Source organism: Dictyostelium discoideum, assembly GCF_000004695.1.
Source record: "Dictyostelium discoideum AX4 chromosome 3 chromosome, whole genome shotgun sequence".
NCBI lineage: Eukaryota > Evosea > Eumycetozoa > Dictyosteliales > Dictyosteliaceae > Dictyostelium > Dictyostelium discoideum.
The window spans coordinates 3,520,936-3,536,183 of NC_007089.4; the positions used below are offsets into that span (position 1 = coordinate 3,520,936).

Genomic DNA, 15,248 nt, shown 5'->3' on the forward strand with positions numbered 1-15,248 from the left:
AAGTTGGTCAATTGATGGGCGAGATGTTGGTAACCAATAAATCTATTAAAAGTTTAGATCTTAGTTTCAATGATTTGGCCGATAACACAATTCAAGGTTTCGCTGAAGCAATCTCTTCACCCAGTTGTGCATTGGTTAATCTTAATCTATCCGATTGTGCAATGAGTGTCAATGAAGATACTGGTGCACAATTCTTTCAAGCTTTGGCTGGCAATCGTTCAATTCAAAGATTACTACTTTGGAGTTGCGATCTTTCAAGTCAATTGGTAAAGGAAGAACTATCAATTGCAATTAGACACAATATTACAATCACTGACCTTTCATTAGGCTTCAATGATTTAACTTCATCCGATATCTCTATCATTTTACATAAAGGTTTGAAATTCAATAAAACACTTCAAACCGTTTCATTCAATAACAATTATATCGATTCCGTTGGTGGTATCATGTTGGCCGACTATTTGAAATCTAATGATTCCCTTAAAGAGATCTCCCTATTTGATAATTGTCTCGATAATATAGCTTGCACTGAATTCTTTTTAGCAGTTTGCTCAAATCATGTCATTCAAAAGATTTGTTTAGGCTCAAATAGAATTTGTCCAAACCTTACCAATATCTTTAGGAAATCAATTCGTTACAACTCTATCTTCTACAATGCTATCAATCGTCCAAAGATTTTAAAATCAAATACTTTTAAACAAAAATGTATACAATCAAAACTATTATTCCTTAAAAATGAATTCAAACGTGAAGCTCCAAAACTAAAAGTAAACATGCAATCTGAATTAGGTAATAATTTAAAACAATTATTTAAAATTTTAAATTTTACTGATTATAATACAATTAATGATAATTCAAATGGTAATACAAATAATAATAATAATAATAATAATAATAATAATAATAATAATAATAATAATAATAATAATAATAATAATAATAATAATAATAATAATAATAATAATAATAATAATAATAATAATAATAATAATAATAATAATAATAATATAAATATCAATAATAGTAGTAGTGATATAAATATAAATGGTTTAAATTTAAATAGTAGTTCAACCAATATAAATAATCAATCACCAATTTTAACTTGTACAAATTCTTCTCAACCACAAAATATTTTATTCTCTCCGACTTTTCAATATTCTTCTCCAACTCAACAACAACAACAACAACAACAACAACAACAACAACAACAACAACAACAACAACAACAACAACAACAACAAACTTGTAACATTAGAAACGATAATAATAATAATAATAATAATAATTTAAATAATGGCAATAATAACATAAGGCACAATAATAATAATAATAATAATAATAATAATAATAATTTAAATAATTTCCAACAACATCAGGATTTACAAAAGGATTATATTGACCAATTATTACAAATTCAAAGTCAATTACAATTCGAGATTCACAATATCGGCCCAAATCCTTCAAATAATATAAATAATTTAAATAATAACAATTATAATAATAATAATTTAAATAATAATATTAATAACTATAACAATAATAATAATAATAATAACAACAATAATAATAATAATAATAATCAAACACCACTTTTAAATAATAATGGTAATAGATTTCAATTCTTTTAAATGGTTTATAATAAAATGTTTTTTTTAGTAATAGAAATATTTATTTTTGTTTCTATTATCATTATTTTTATTTTTTTTTTAATTTAAAATTCTTTTCTTTTTTATTTTTTTTTTTAAAGATCATATTTATTTATTTTATTTGTTTATTTTTTGGATTCCATCTAATTAAACACATTTATCTAAAAAAAAAGAAATTTCCAAGTAAAAAATTACATTTGCATTATTTTTTTTTTTTTTTTTTTTAATTTTAATTTTTATTTTTATTTTTTTTTATTTTTTTATTTTAATTTTTTTTTTTAATTTTTTTTTTAATTTTTTTTTAATCTCAAAAACACCACAACTTTCCCTTAACGAACACAATTTAATAGCAATGAGCACAAAAGAAACACTCCAACAAAAACACAAAAATAAATTAAAGGGAGCATTTACCCATGAAGAAGTTAAAGAAAAATTAAAAAAAAGATGTATAGATGCACTTAAAGAGAAAAGAAAGACAGAAATTGAAAAAGCAAGAAGTAATTTATTAAATAATAATAATAATAATACAAATATCATTTCAAATAATTTAAAATTCACACTTCAAGATCAATTAATGAAATTAAAGAATGAACAAAACAATAATAATAATAATGTAAATAAAAATGTAAATATAAATGGAAGTGAATCATCAACACCAGATAATAATAATAATGGTGGTGTTGAAAAGTATGGAAATAGTGTAGAGTTTGAAGATTTAGATTTTGAAATTAATCAAAATGATATTGATAATGCAAATAAAGCTTTGGAAGATAATTATGATGGTGTTGAAGATGATGAAGATTATGATTATTTAGAAACTTATACATTAACACCAGAAGAAGAATTACAACTATTACAAGAGATACAAGATTTATTAGATCAAGAAGAAGATGAAAGTTTAAAAATTTATCATGAAATGGAAAAACTACAAGATGATGAAATCGAATCATATCTAAATAATAAATAAATCGTTTATTAAAAATAAAAATAACATAAAGGAACCAACAACAACAATAACAAAAAAAAAAAAAAGAAAAAAAAAAAAAAAAAAATAAAATGTATATATTCAAAACAAAACAAAACAAAACAAACACACAAATCCGAGCTTTTTTTTTTTTTTTTTTTTTTTTTTTTTTTTTTTTTTTTTTTTTATAAACAATTTTTAAATTTTTCTTTTTAATTTATTTCTTTTTCTTTTTTTTCTTTTTTTCTTCTTCAGATGATGAAGAATCTGAATCATCAGAGGATTCTACTTTTCTTTTCTTTGAGGAAGATTTCTTTGATGAAGTTGAAGAGGATTTCTTTTTCTTTTTCTTTTTTTCATCTTCAGATGATGATGAAGACTCTGATTCTGATGAGGAAGACTCTGATGATGAAGATGAAGATGAAGATGAAGATGATTCTGATGAGGATTCGTCAGATGATTCTTGTTTTTTAGATTTTTTAGATTTTGTTAATTTTTTGGGAGATTCTTTTTCTTTTTTACTTTTTTGTACAGATTTTTCATTTTCAGATTCAGTAGAGTTTGAACTATCGATATCTTTTGATTTATTGTTATTATTATTATTTATTTTTTTATTATTTGTAATTATTGTTGTTGTTGTTGAAGATGAAACACTATCAGAATATCTTTCTGAAACATCACCATCGTCAATTTGAAGTGTATTTGAAGAATCTTTTAATGGATTTGGTTGATCATCACTCATTGGAATTAAGGCTTCATCGGATGAGTCGCCATTTGTTGTATTATTGTTATTATTATTCTCTGTTAATGCTAATTCTGGATTAATTGATTCATTTAAATGATTTTGAAATTTATTTAATGAATTTGATACAATTTGAAATAAATCCTCTGTTGGTGTTGCATTTCCTGATAAAAATAATCTATTTTCTTCATTTGCTTTTCTTTCTAAAATAAATTTTCCTAATATTTCATTTGCACGTTTTGCTGATACTTTTCTTTTAGCTAAAACTTTAATTTCCATTTTTATATTATTATTATTTTTATTTTTATTATTATTAAGAAAAAGATAATAAATAATGAAAAATTATTTTTTTAAAAAAAAAAAAATCAAAAAAAAAAAAAAAAAAAAAAAAACGAATTACTCGTTTAAAAAAAAATAAAAATAAAAATTAAAAAAAAATATATTTCATTTTTGGATTTTTTTTTATTTAATTTTTTTTTTTATTTTTATTTTTATTTTTAATTTTAATTTTAATTTTAATTTTATTATTATTATTTTTAATTATAATTCCAGATTTTTACAGTTGAATCTAAAGAACCAGATATAATATTACCATTATTTAATTGCATTGATACGATTGAACCTTTATGACCAAATAAAGTATGAGTTGGAAATTGTAATGATCTTGTATTCCAAATTTTAATATCGGATGAAGTTGTAACCATTCTATTTCTTTTGATTGCCAATGCTCTGATTGAACTATCATGTGCTCTTATTTCAGCTATTACATGTGGTCTTGGTGAAGTAATAACATATCTTATATCAGATACTCTTATAATTCCATCTTCACCACCTGATATTATAAAATGATTATATAATGATAAACAATTTACATTTACACCATGTTCATTTATTGATAATACTAATGATGGTGATAATGATGACGATGATGAAGAAGAAGAAGAGGAAGAAGGAGAAGAATGACTTCTAGTATGATTTTGATTATTATGATGTTGAATTCTAACATCCCATAATTTAATTGAATGATCAGAGGAACCAGATGCAATTAAATGTGGATTTTCAAAAGTTACACCAGATAAACATAATACAGATTCATTATGTTTACCAATATCACCAACATATTCCATTCTATCAATATTCCATCTTTTAATTGTTGAATCACTACTACCACTATAAACATTTTCCATTGATTTATCTGGTAATGTTGTCCAAACTGTACCTCTATGTCCTTTTAAAAAAGTACCATCTAAAATAATATTATCATTATTATTATTACCAACATTTTCAGTTGACATTTGTTTATAATTATTATTCTTATTATTATTATTATTATTATTATTACTACCATTTATTTGATTTGAATTTTTAAATGATTTCATATTAAATGTTTTAATTGAGGTTGTTGTTGTATTTCTTTTAAATTTATTTTTATTACTATAATCAATGAAATTATTATAATTTATATCGGTTATTAAGATTGTACCATCTTGACTTGAACTTATACATTTCATTTTATGATAATTCTTTGAATGTTTTAAATGAGTTGACCAAACCCATCCTTCATGACCTTTAATATTTAACATTGGTTCAATATTAATTCTTGATCTATTATAATCATTACAATCTTTATTTGAGGTGATGATTGAATCTGGTGATTTTGATTTTATAGTTTCATTGATTCTCCAAACTTTTAAAGAATTATCAAATGAACCAGTAACTAACATTGATTGTTTTTGTGATAAACAAAATACACCACCAATATTTGTATCGATTGTATAGGTTGTATATCTATTGTTTTCCCAATTACTTTCAATTCTTGATTCATTTAAAAATTTATTTTTCCAATTTTGAATATTATTATTATTACTATTAGTTTGAATTTGTTGTTGTTGTTGTTGTTGTTTTTTCTTTGATCTTATAATTTTATTACTAAAAGAATTTCTATTATCATCTGTAGTATTACTAATATCTATTGAATTATTTTTATATTTGGAGTAATTATTATTATTTTTATTATTATTATTATTTGAATCTTTATTATTTTTATTATTTCCTTTTTCATTTTTAATAATATTTAAAAAATTACTTTTGAAATATTTATAATAGAGGTTCTTCCATAAATTATTATAACTATTAATAAGGTAATAGAAATGGTTATTTACAATGGATAACGCCACAATATCTTTAACTTCTAAAATTGATAATATATTTGATATTATTTCATTTGGTAATAAAAATAAAAAATTATTATCATCAACATTATTATTATTATTATTATTATTATTATTATTATTATTATTATTATTATTATTATTATTATTATTATTATTATTATTATTATTATTATTAATTAATTTATTATTTTCTAAATTATTATTATTTGATTGAATTATTTTAATTGATTTTTTATAAGGAATATCATTATTTTTTAAATTTAATGATAAAAAATCTTTTTTTAAAATATTATAAAATGTTTCCATTTTAATAATTCTAGATTCTATATCTTTATAAAAAGTATCATAGTTAATATAATTGTATTCATTTGAATAAATTGTTGAAGTTGTTGTGGTTGAAGTTATTGTTTGATTTGAATTTTTTTTATTCATTTTTTCAAATGAAATTTATTTAAAATTTATTATTTATTATTTATTATTGTTATTTGAAATAATGTAATGAACAATCAAATTAAAATAACAATATTAAAAAAAAAAAAAAAAAAAACATAAACAATTATAAAAAATAAAAAAAAAAAAAAAAAAAAATTAAAAAAGAAATATTAATTTAATATTAGAAATTAATAATTTAATTTGGGGTTACGTATTATTTTTAGTGTTTTGTTTTGTTTTATTATTTTTATTAATATTATTATTATTTTTATTATTGGCAATTTGATTTTACAATTTCCATTGATAGTAAAATAACTATTTTTAATGTTGAAAATTTTAAATAATAAAAAACATTCTTTTTTGATGCATTTATTGTGTGCTAATATTATTAATTTTTTGAAAGTGGGTGTTTTTGTAACACTAGTGGGGTTAGTTTTATAAATTTAGATTCAAAATTGGTACATACTTTTAGTGGGGTATTTTAAAATTTTTTTTTTTTTTTTTTTAGAGTTAAATGAATAAAAGAAAAAAACAATTGTTTTATTCATAAAATCATTTCAACTTCCCTCATTTTTCTTTTTTTTTTTTTTTTTTTAAAATTATGGTAATTTTTAATATTGAAATCTTATTTTAAAAAAAAAATAATTAAAAAATAAAAATAATGAATCTTATCTATAATGGGAAAAAAAAAAAAAAAAAAAAGAAAATAAAATATAAAAAAAGAAAAAGAAAAAAATTAAAAATAAAAAAAAAAAAAAAAAAAAAAAAAAAAATTTAAAAAACAAAAAAGGAATTTTTCTATAATTATTTTTTATTAAAATAGAAAATGAAGCCCTTAAAAAATTTAAATAATAATTAAAATACCATGTGACTAAATAATTGTTGTTTAATTGTTTACAATTTCTTTTTACTTTTTTTTTTTTTTGGCAAAAGTAATTTTTTTTTAATAGGACAGACAGAAATATTTTGATGTTTTTTTTTATTTTTCTTTTTTATTAAGATTCCAATTTATTTTTAAGCTATATTTGCATTTTTTTTGAAGACACACACAAGGATTTAAAATATTTTAATTTTTTTTTTTTAATTTTTTTTTAATTTTTTTTATCGACGATTTTATTTTATTTTTAATATAAATAATTTAGTATATAAAAATAGAGCACCCAAAAATACACAAAATGATAAAATATAAAAAAAATGAAAGTAACCATTCTGTTTTTTTTTTTTTTAATCTAAAATTTTATTTTTACTATATAATTATTTATCATTCTTTTTTTTTGGATTTTTTATTTTTATTTTCTGAGGATAAATCTAATGAGCATTTAAAAAAAAACAAATAAAATTAAAAGAAAATAACTAACAAAAATTTTAAGATTTTTGTTTTTTTTGTGTTTTTTTTTTTTTATGTTTTTTTTTTTTTTTTTTTTTGGATAAAGTTATTTTTATTTGAATTGCAAATAAACACTCCATTATCAATTTTAAAATTTAAAAATCTAAAAAACATATATTTATTTTTTTTATTTTTGGATTTTGTCTAAAATCTTTTGAAAGTAAGAAGCTCTTCCACTGTTTTTATCTTTCTGAGAATTTTCGATTTGTAGTTTGTATTCACTTCTTTTTGAATTAAGAATATTATCTAAAACTGAAATATCTGGGAATTCTTTCATAACTTCCTCCAATTCTGAAACTTGATTTTCAAATTTTGTTTTTAATTGATCAACTATTAAAAATAAAATAATGTTAGAAATAATATTCAATAAATAATTGGTTTAAAAAAAAAAAAAAAAATCATACTTTGACGTTCAATTTCTACACGTTTTAAACAACCAAAAAAATCATTTCCAACAAATCTTATATCAGTTGTTAATGTATCTATAGAATTTACAATGGATTCAAGATCTATTAATCTTTTAAGTACATGATCATAATTGATATCTGTTGTTTTTTTTTTAATTAAACTTTCATTCCAATTTTTTAAACTTGATTCATCAATGATATTTTCAATTTTCTAATATATATAAATAGTTAGGTATGTGATTATTAATGTAAAATGAATTAGTTTTTAAACAATTTTTTTTTTTTTTTTTTTTTTTTTTTTTTTTTTTTTTTTTTTTTATTAATTATTAAAGTATAAAAAGAAATACTTACACCTCCTTTATATGTTACAATTGAAGGGAAATAAACATCATCATTCTTCCACATACCATCAGCAGATTTTAATTGATTAACATTACTATCACAATAATTAAATTTACCTTCACCATGACGTTTACCATCTAAACAAAATCCTTCATATTCTGAACCATCAAAGTATTTATAGGTTCCAAAATATGTTGGTATTTTATTGAATGTTAGACCGACCCATGTGCCTATTTCAGTTTTAGTAATTTTTGATTCAATTAATTGTTGTGCTTGCATTTCCTTTTTTTGATCAAAAGTTGATTTCGATTGAATTCTTTGAATGAAAAATTTTTGAATAATACTAATTTTTGTTTTGTTCAAGTTTTGAAGCTCTTTAAATTTATCTTGTTGGTCTTGAGACCTAAAATTTTTATATATAAAGTAATTAGATAATTTTAAAATAGTTAATTAAAAAAAAAAAAAAAAAAAAAAAAAAAAAAAAAAAAAAAAAAAAAAAAAAATTAATTAATTAATTAATTACCATTGGTTATCGATAAAAAAGGAAGGTTTATATTTAATTCCAGCTAAAATTTCATTTAAAATATTTAAAGAAGCGATTTCTTGATTGGAATCATCACAAAATGTAATGATTGTTGATAAACATTCAAATGCTTCTTTTGGAAGAATTGAAAATATATTATGTAAAACTCTTAATGGTTCATGTGTTTTTCTTGTTAATGTATTATTAATAACATAAGAGACGTTATCAATTGCTTCAAGTTTACCAACTTTTGATATAATATATTTCAAAAGTTTGCAATCTTCTATTGAATCATCTGAACCTATGAAACCGGGTGTATCAACTAATGTGATTGTAAAAATTCTTGTATTGTTAGAGCAATAAATAATTTCATAGCTACAAACTGTTTTTGTTTTATTTAAAATTCCATTTGTTTCTTCACATAATTGTTTTGGACCATCATAAAATTGACCTGTTAAAATGTTTAGCAATAATTCAATGATTGTAGTTTTTCCAATACCTTGCATACCTAAAAACATAAAATTGTAACTCTTACGATCACCTAGTGACAAGACAGAATCTTTATAAAAATCTAAGAAATCTGTATTATTTATTAAATCTACATTTACAAAATATTTTAAAATATGTTCAGGTGTTGAGATATTTGAATAGTGTAAAATAGAATTTGAAATTTTTTTTTTTTTTAATCGTTCTCTCCAAATTATTGAACTACCTTTATTATTTATTTTTTCAATTTCCTATATATATTATATATTATATATTATATATAATAATAAAATGAATATTAAAAAATAATTACTTTAATTATATTTATATTTTATACATACACCTCCTTCATATGTTATTATTGAAGGGAAACTAACTTCATCATTATCCCATATACCATCTATTGATTTTATTTGATCAATATTACCTTCAGCATATGTTAATATACCTTCACCATGACGTTTACCATCTAAACAAAGTCCATCATATTTTGAATCATCATATTTGTATTTATATGTACCTTTATATGTTGGAATTTTATTAATGGTAGGACCTGCCCATCTACCTTTATCAGTTTCTGTTTGAGTAGTTCCAATCATTTGTTGTGCATTTAATCTAATTTCAGAAATATCTGAATCTGAAAATGGTGGTTCTGAACTATTTTTTTAAAAAAAAAAAAAAAAAAAAAAAAAAATATTATTTTAATATATTATTATTAATTATTAATATTAATTATTATTTTCAAACTTACACTAAAATATATTCAATTCTTTTTTGAAGAAACTTAATAAGAGATTCTAATTTATCTTTTAATGATGAATTAAGATTACTAATATTTGAATATAAAGTTTTTATATAAATTGCTTTTTCATCATCTGCTAATAAAGGTGATAATATATTATTTTTAAAAGCATCTAATATAATTATCATTTGTTGAAGGTCCCAATAGAATGAACCAATTGATGAAACTTTACTCTTATAATGATTTAAAGATAGTGGATCAATTGAGAGAAGTAATGTTGCTCTTGTTGGTATTGGTGATATTTCCATTCTTACCGGTATCAATCTATCTTGATCAACTTTAAATGAATCAATAACTTTCATTGCATCATCAAAATTTTTAACATCAGTTTTATCAATTGGTTTACAACCACCCATTAATACTGATGATGTTACTTTTAATTTCGATGATGATGAACTTTCCTCTTTATCAATATGAGCTTTAACTGATAATGATAATGCACCAATTGAAATACTTCCACTTAATTCACCTTTAATTTTATTCATTGTTCCTTTATCACTATAATTTTTTTAAAAAAAAAAAAAATAATACAAAAAAAAAAAAAAAATAATTGTAAATAAAATTATAATAGACCATATTATTAAATTAATAAAAAAAAAAAAAAAAAAAAAAAAAACATACGAAGATTCTAATGTAATTCTTAAATCTAAAATTGCACCATATTCAATTTTACTAATATAAAATAAACCATATGTTGATTTAAGTGAATCAATGTTATCTACTTTTGAAATATCTTGAGATGGTTTTGCATGGTAATCAAGTTCAACAATTTTATCAACAATTCTTCTTGTATATAAAAATGTCATTCTTTCATTACTTGAAGTATTTGTATCGATATAGTTACCCATAACTTTACCTGAAATGAGACCATATGATAAACTAATTTCTAAAATTATTATTATTATTTTTATTATTTTTATTTTTAGTATTTGTTGAACAATATTATAATAAATATAAAAATATATTAAAACATACCACCTCCTACATCTAATGCTGATTTTAAAGATTCACTATCTCTAATTAATGTTAGATTATTTGAGTCTGTTTTGGGAAAAGATGATTTAATGTATCTATTAAAAAAAAAAAAATTGATGAATTTTTTTTTTGGTTTGGTTTGGTTTGGTTTGAATTTTTTTTTTTTTTTTTTTTTTTTTTTTTTTTTTTTTTTTGAAATTAAAGTATTATTAATAAATATTTAGATATATTGGTGGTTTGTGTTTAAAAAAAAAAAAAAAAAACAAAAATAAAAATAAATAATTATTTACTCTTTTTCACAAATGAACACTTCACTTTTTTTTGCATTTCCATTATCATCAATACTAAAACCTCTACCTAAATCATTTTCTGTTATTAGTAATGTATTTACTGGTATTGGTAAAATTAGTGACATTGCAATCAATTATTTAAATAGATATCTATTATAAAGTTTAAAAAAAAAAAAAAATAAATTGGTTTTTTTTTTTTTTTTTTTTTTTTTTTTTTTTTTAAAAATTCACGAAAAAGTTTTATAAAAAATTAAGATAATCGACGATTAACGCAATTCCCAACACTGTTTTTCCTGACATTTTCGTCAAATCAAGACAGATATTTCTCAATTTTTTTTTTTTTTTTTTTTTTTTTTTAAGTGTATTAAAAATATAAATTCTTTTTTTTTTTTTTCATTTTTTCTTTTCATCAACAGTTTTTAAAAAACAATTATTATTATTATTTTTATTATTATTATTTAAATAAAAAAGAAAAAAAATAACCTAAAAAAAAAAAAAATGGATCAAAAATTAGTATATTTAGGACTTTCATCAATGAGTGGTGTAAAATTTAGTGAAATAGTTGAAGAAGATAATATAGAAAGTTCCGTAGATATATTAAAAGCACATGAATTATCTTTATCAAGTGGATTTGTTGGAAACTTATTTGCACAATCAAGTGTATTTGGTGGAAACATATTTGCACAATCACCAGATATAATTTATGTAAAAACATTGAGTGGTAAAACAATTGATTTCCCATTTCAATCATCTATGCTAATAGAAACACTTAAATCAATGATTTTTAAGAATCAAGGAATTCTAGAAGATCAACAAAGATTATTATATGCTGGTAAACAATTGGAAGATGGTAGATCATTGTTTGAATATAATATTCAGAAAGAAAGTACTTTACATTTAGTATTAAGACTACGTGGTGGAAATAGTCAGGCATTACAAATTGATCCAAAATATTTCTCACCAAGTTTCAACTATGATTTTACAAATATCATTGATGTAAATAAGTTCTTTAGAGGTGGAGAAGAGTATGTTCGTCCATGTGGTTGGATGAGATACGCATTAAATGTTACAAATTTAATAGATAAAGATGGTGATAAATGGTTAGGTTGTAATAATACAGATGGAGAATGGCCAGTTTCATATCATGGTACTGGTAAACATGAATCAAAAAGTATAGCTGAAAAAGGTTACGATTTATCAAAGGGTAAGAGATTTTTATATGGTCGTGGTGTTTACTCAACACCATCAATTAAATGCGCTGAAGCTTATGCAACATCATTCATACATGAAGGATCAACCTATAGAGTAGTATTCCAAAACCGTGTCAATCCAAAAACATTAATTAAAATTCCAAAATCTCAAACTAATTTTGAAGAATATTGGATTTCACCAAAAGATGAAGATATTAGACCATACAGTATTTGTATAAAAAAAATTAATTAATATTCAAAAATTAATAAAAAGTAATAAAATTAAAAAAATAAAAAAAAAAAATAAAATAAAATAATTAATTTTTAATTTAAAAATTAATAAAAATAAATAAAGGTTTTTCTCTTCTTTTTTTTTTTTTTTTTCTAACTCTAAGGTTTTTATTTTTTTTCTTTAAATTTATAAATATTAATTGAATTTTGATTAAAATTTTTCTAATGTGATTGTAATATTACTCTATTAGTTCGATATATACATTCCACATTCAAGATTGATTTTAAGCGAGTTGGCAAAAATATTGTTTATCTTCATTTATAGTATATTGAGCACTTCTCCAATATTAATAAATTTATTTATTTATTTATTTTTTTATTTTTTTATTTATTAAATTTTCAATGCAAAGTGGTTAATTTGAATTATTCAAAGTGGTTAAAATTCTTTATTTGAAAATTTAAATTCATAAAAAAAAATAATAATTACACTATATTTATAAGTTAAAATTCTTTATTTTAATTTTAATCCCATTCAAATCATCAATGTCAGTAGATACTCTTAAATATATGATATATTTGCAAGAAGGAATTAAATTGAATCAACAAAGATTAGTATTTGCTGGTAAACTATTGGAAGATGGTAGTAGATCATTATCAGATTATAATATCCAAAAAGAATGTTTAATTCATATGGTATTAAAATTATGTGGTGGAAATAGTCAAGCATTACAAATTGATCCAAAATATTTCTCAACAAGTTTTAACTATGATTTTATAAATATCATTGATGTAAAACAGTTCTTTAGAGGTGGTGAAATTTATGTTCGTCCATGTGGTTGGATGAGATACGCATTAAATGTTACAAATTTATTTGATAACGATTGTGATAAATGGTTAGGTTGTGATAATGAAGATAAGAATGGCCAGTTTCATATCATGGTACTGGTAAACATCAATCAAAAAAGTATAGCTGAAAAAGGTTACGATTGATGTTGGTGCAATAAAAAAAAATATCCTTTACAATTTCAAATTGAATATTTTTCACTATTATTATGATTATTACATAATTAATTCATTTTTTATTATTTATTTGTTGGTAATTAAAATATTAAATATTTTATCTTTGAGATTTTATATGACCACAACCAGGCTAAATCAAATATTTACGAAAAAGAAAAAATAAAAATAAAAAATAAGAAAATAAAAAAATAAAAAAATAAAAAAATAATTTTAAATTGGATTTTTTGATGACCTAAAATAATAAGAATTAATTATGAATTCCCTCAATTAAAAAATTATAATTTTTTTTTTTTCAAACATAATATTAAATGTGAACTATTTTTTTAATTTTTTTGATTTTTTAAACTACTTATTATTATTTTCATTATAATTATTTATTATTATTTTTATAAAAACATAATGTTTTGTTAAAAAAAAAAAAAAAAAAAAAAAAAAAAAAAAAAAAAAAATGGATCAACAATTATTATATCTAGGACTTTCATCATTATTGGTGCAAAATTTAGTAGTGAAATAAATGAAGAAGATAATGGAGCGATTTCTGTAGGTTTATTAAAAATTCGTGGAATGTCTTTATCACGTGGGCTTGTTGGGGATTTATTGAGTGAAATTTATTTAAAAACTTTGAGTAGTAAAACATCGATTACAATTTTTGTAAAAACTTTGATTGGTAAAACAATTACTCTAGCAGTTGAACCATCAATGTCAGTGGATACACTTAAATCTATAATTTATATGAAAGAAGGAATTGAATTAAATCATCAAAGATTAATATTTGCTGGTAGACAATTGGAAGATGACAAATCTTTATTTGATTATAATATCCAAAAAGAAAGTACTATTGTTATGGTATATAAATTTCTAGGTGGAAATAGTCAAGCATTACAAATTGATGAAAAATGTTTCTTACCAAAATTCAACTATGATTCTACAAAAACCATTGATGATAAACAATTCTTTAGAGGTGGAGAAATTTATGTTTGTCCATGTGGTTGGATGAGATACGCATTAAATATTACAAATTTATTTGATAAAGAAGGAGATAAATGGTTAAGTTGTAATAATGTTGATGGAGAATGGCCGGTTTCATATCATGGTACTGGTAAACATGAATCAAAAAGTATAGCTGAAAAAGGTTACGATTTATCAAAGGGTAAAACATTCAAATTTGGTTATGGTATTTACTCTACACCATCAATTAAATGCGCTGAAACATACGCGAATTCATTTGAATATGAAGGGTGTACTTATTTAGTAGTATTACAAAATCGTGTCAATCCGAAAACATTAATTAAAATTCCAAAATCTCAAACAAATGATGAAGAATATTGGGTTTCACCAAAAGATGAAGATATTAGACCATACTGTATTTGTATAAAAAAATTAATTAATTAAATTAAAAAGCAATAAAATAAAAAGTAATTTAATTTTAGGGTTTTCTCTTTTTTTTTTTTTTTTTTTTTTTCTTTTTTTTTTAATTATAACATTAATTTTTTTAAAATTTTAATAATTAAATGAATCTTGGGCAAAAACATTTTTTATCTTCATTATGCTAAGCAATTCTTCAATGTTAGTTATATATTTTTATTTATTCATTCATTAATTATTATTTTAACAAGCTATTTATTTATTTCTTTTTT

The 15,248-nt window shown here is 20.7% G+C and overlaps 8 protein-coding genes across 8 annotated transcripts in view; 5 read left to right on the forward strand and 3 right to left on the reverse strand.

Moving 5' to 3' along the window:
• DDB_G0280575 (hypothetical protein) overlaps positions 1-1,628 on the forward strand; it is a gene marked incomplete at both ends in the record, with an annotated part of 3,060 nt that extends 1,432 nt beyond the window's left edge. Inside the window, one exon of the mRNA XM_635966.1 lies at positions 1-1,628. This exon is cut by the window's left edge and continues 1,432 nt beyond it. Within this exon, the coding sequence (XP_641058.1) occupies positions 1-1,628 (1,628 nt within the window).
• Positions 1,629-1,998: 370 nt separating this feature from the next.
• DDB_G0280577 (hypothetical protein) lies at positions 1,999-2,613 on the forward strand (the record flags this gene model as incomplete). Its single annotated transcript, XM_635967.1, has 1 exon — positions 1,999-2,613. One exon carries the CDS (start codon positions 1,999-2,001, stop codon positions 2,611-2,613), a length of 615 nt encoding a protein of 204 aa, XP_641059.1.
• A 214-nt stretch (positions 2,614-2,827) lies between these two features.
• Positions 2,828-3,631, reverse strand: DDB_G0280579 (hypothetical protein; the record flags this gene model as incomplete). The annotated part of the gene is made up of 1 exon (XM_635968.1): positions 2,828-3,631. The coding sequence occupies one exon, from the start codon at positions 3,629-3,631 to the stop codon at positions 2,828-2,830; it is 804 nt and encodes a 267-aa protein (XP_641060.1).
• A 257-nt stretch (positions 3,632-3,888) lies between these two features.
• Positions 3,889-5,958, reverse strand: DDB_G0280581 (hypothetical protein; the record flags this gene model as incomplete). Its single annotated transcript, XM_635969.1, has 1 exon — positions 3,889-5,958. The coding sequence occupies one exon, from the start codon at positions 5,956-5,958 to the stop codon at positions 3,889-3,891; it is 2,070 nt and encodes a 689-aa protein (XP_641061.1).
• A 1,514-nt stretch (positions 5,959-7,472) lies between these two features.
• DDB_G0280583 (hypothetical protein) lies at positions 7,473-11,295 on the reverse strand (the record flags this gene model as incomplete). The annotated part of the gene is made up of 9 exons (XM_635970.1): positions 7,473-7,675; positions 7,750-7,963; positions 8,104-8,497; positions 8,618-9,354; positions 9,445-9,760; positions 9,855-10,403; positions 10,527-10,791; positions 10,881-10,975; positions 11,171-11,295. The coding sequence occupies 9 exons, from the start codon at positions 11,293-11,295 to the stop codon at positions 7,473-7,475; spliced, it is 2,898 nt and encodes a 965-aa protein (XP_641062.1).
• Positions 11,296-11,668: 373 nt separating this feature from the next.
• On the forward strand, positions 11,669-12,613 carry ubqK (hypothetical protein; the record flags this gene model as incomplete). The annotated part of the gene is made up of 1 exon (XM_635971.1): positions 11,669-12,613. One exon carries the CDS (start codon positions 11,669-11,671, stop codon positions 12,611-12,613), a length of 945 nt encoding a protein of 314 aa, XP_641063.1.
• A 521-nt stretch (positions 12,614-13,134) lies between these two features.
• Positions 13,135-13,581, forward strand: ubqL (hypothetical protein; the record flags this gene model as incomplete). The annotated part of the gene is made up of 1 exon (XM_635972.1): positions 13,135-13,581. The coding sequence occupies one exon, from the start codon at positions 13,135-13,137 to the stop codon at positions 13,579-13,581; it is 447 nt and encodes a 148-aa protein (XP_641064.1).
• A 594-nt stretch (positions 13,582-14,175) lies between these two features.
• Positions 14,176-15,003, forward strand: ubqM (hypothetical protein; the record flags this gene model as incomplete). The annotated part of the gene is made up of 1 exon (XM_635973.1): positions 14,176-15,003. One exon carries the CDS (start codon positions 14,176-14,178, stop codon positions 15,001-15,003), a length of 828 nt encoding a protein of 275 aa, XP_641065.1.
• Between the last annotated feature and the right edge of the window lie 245 nt (positions 15,004-15,248).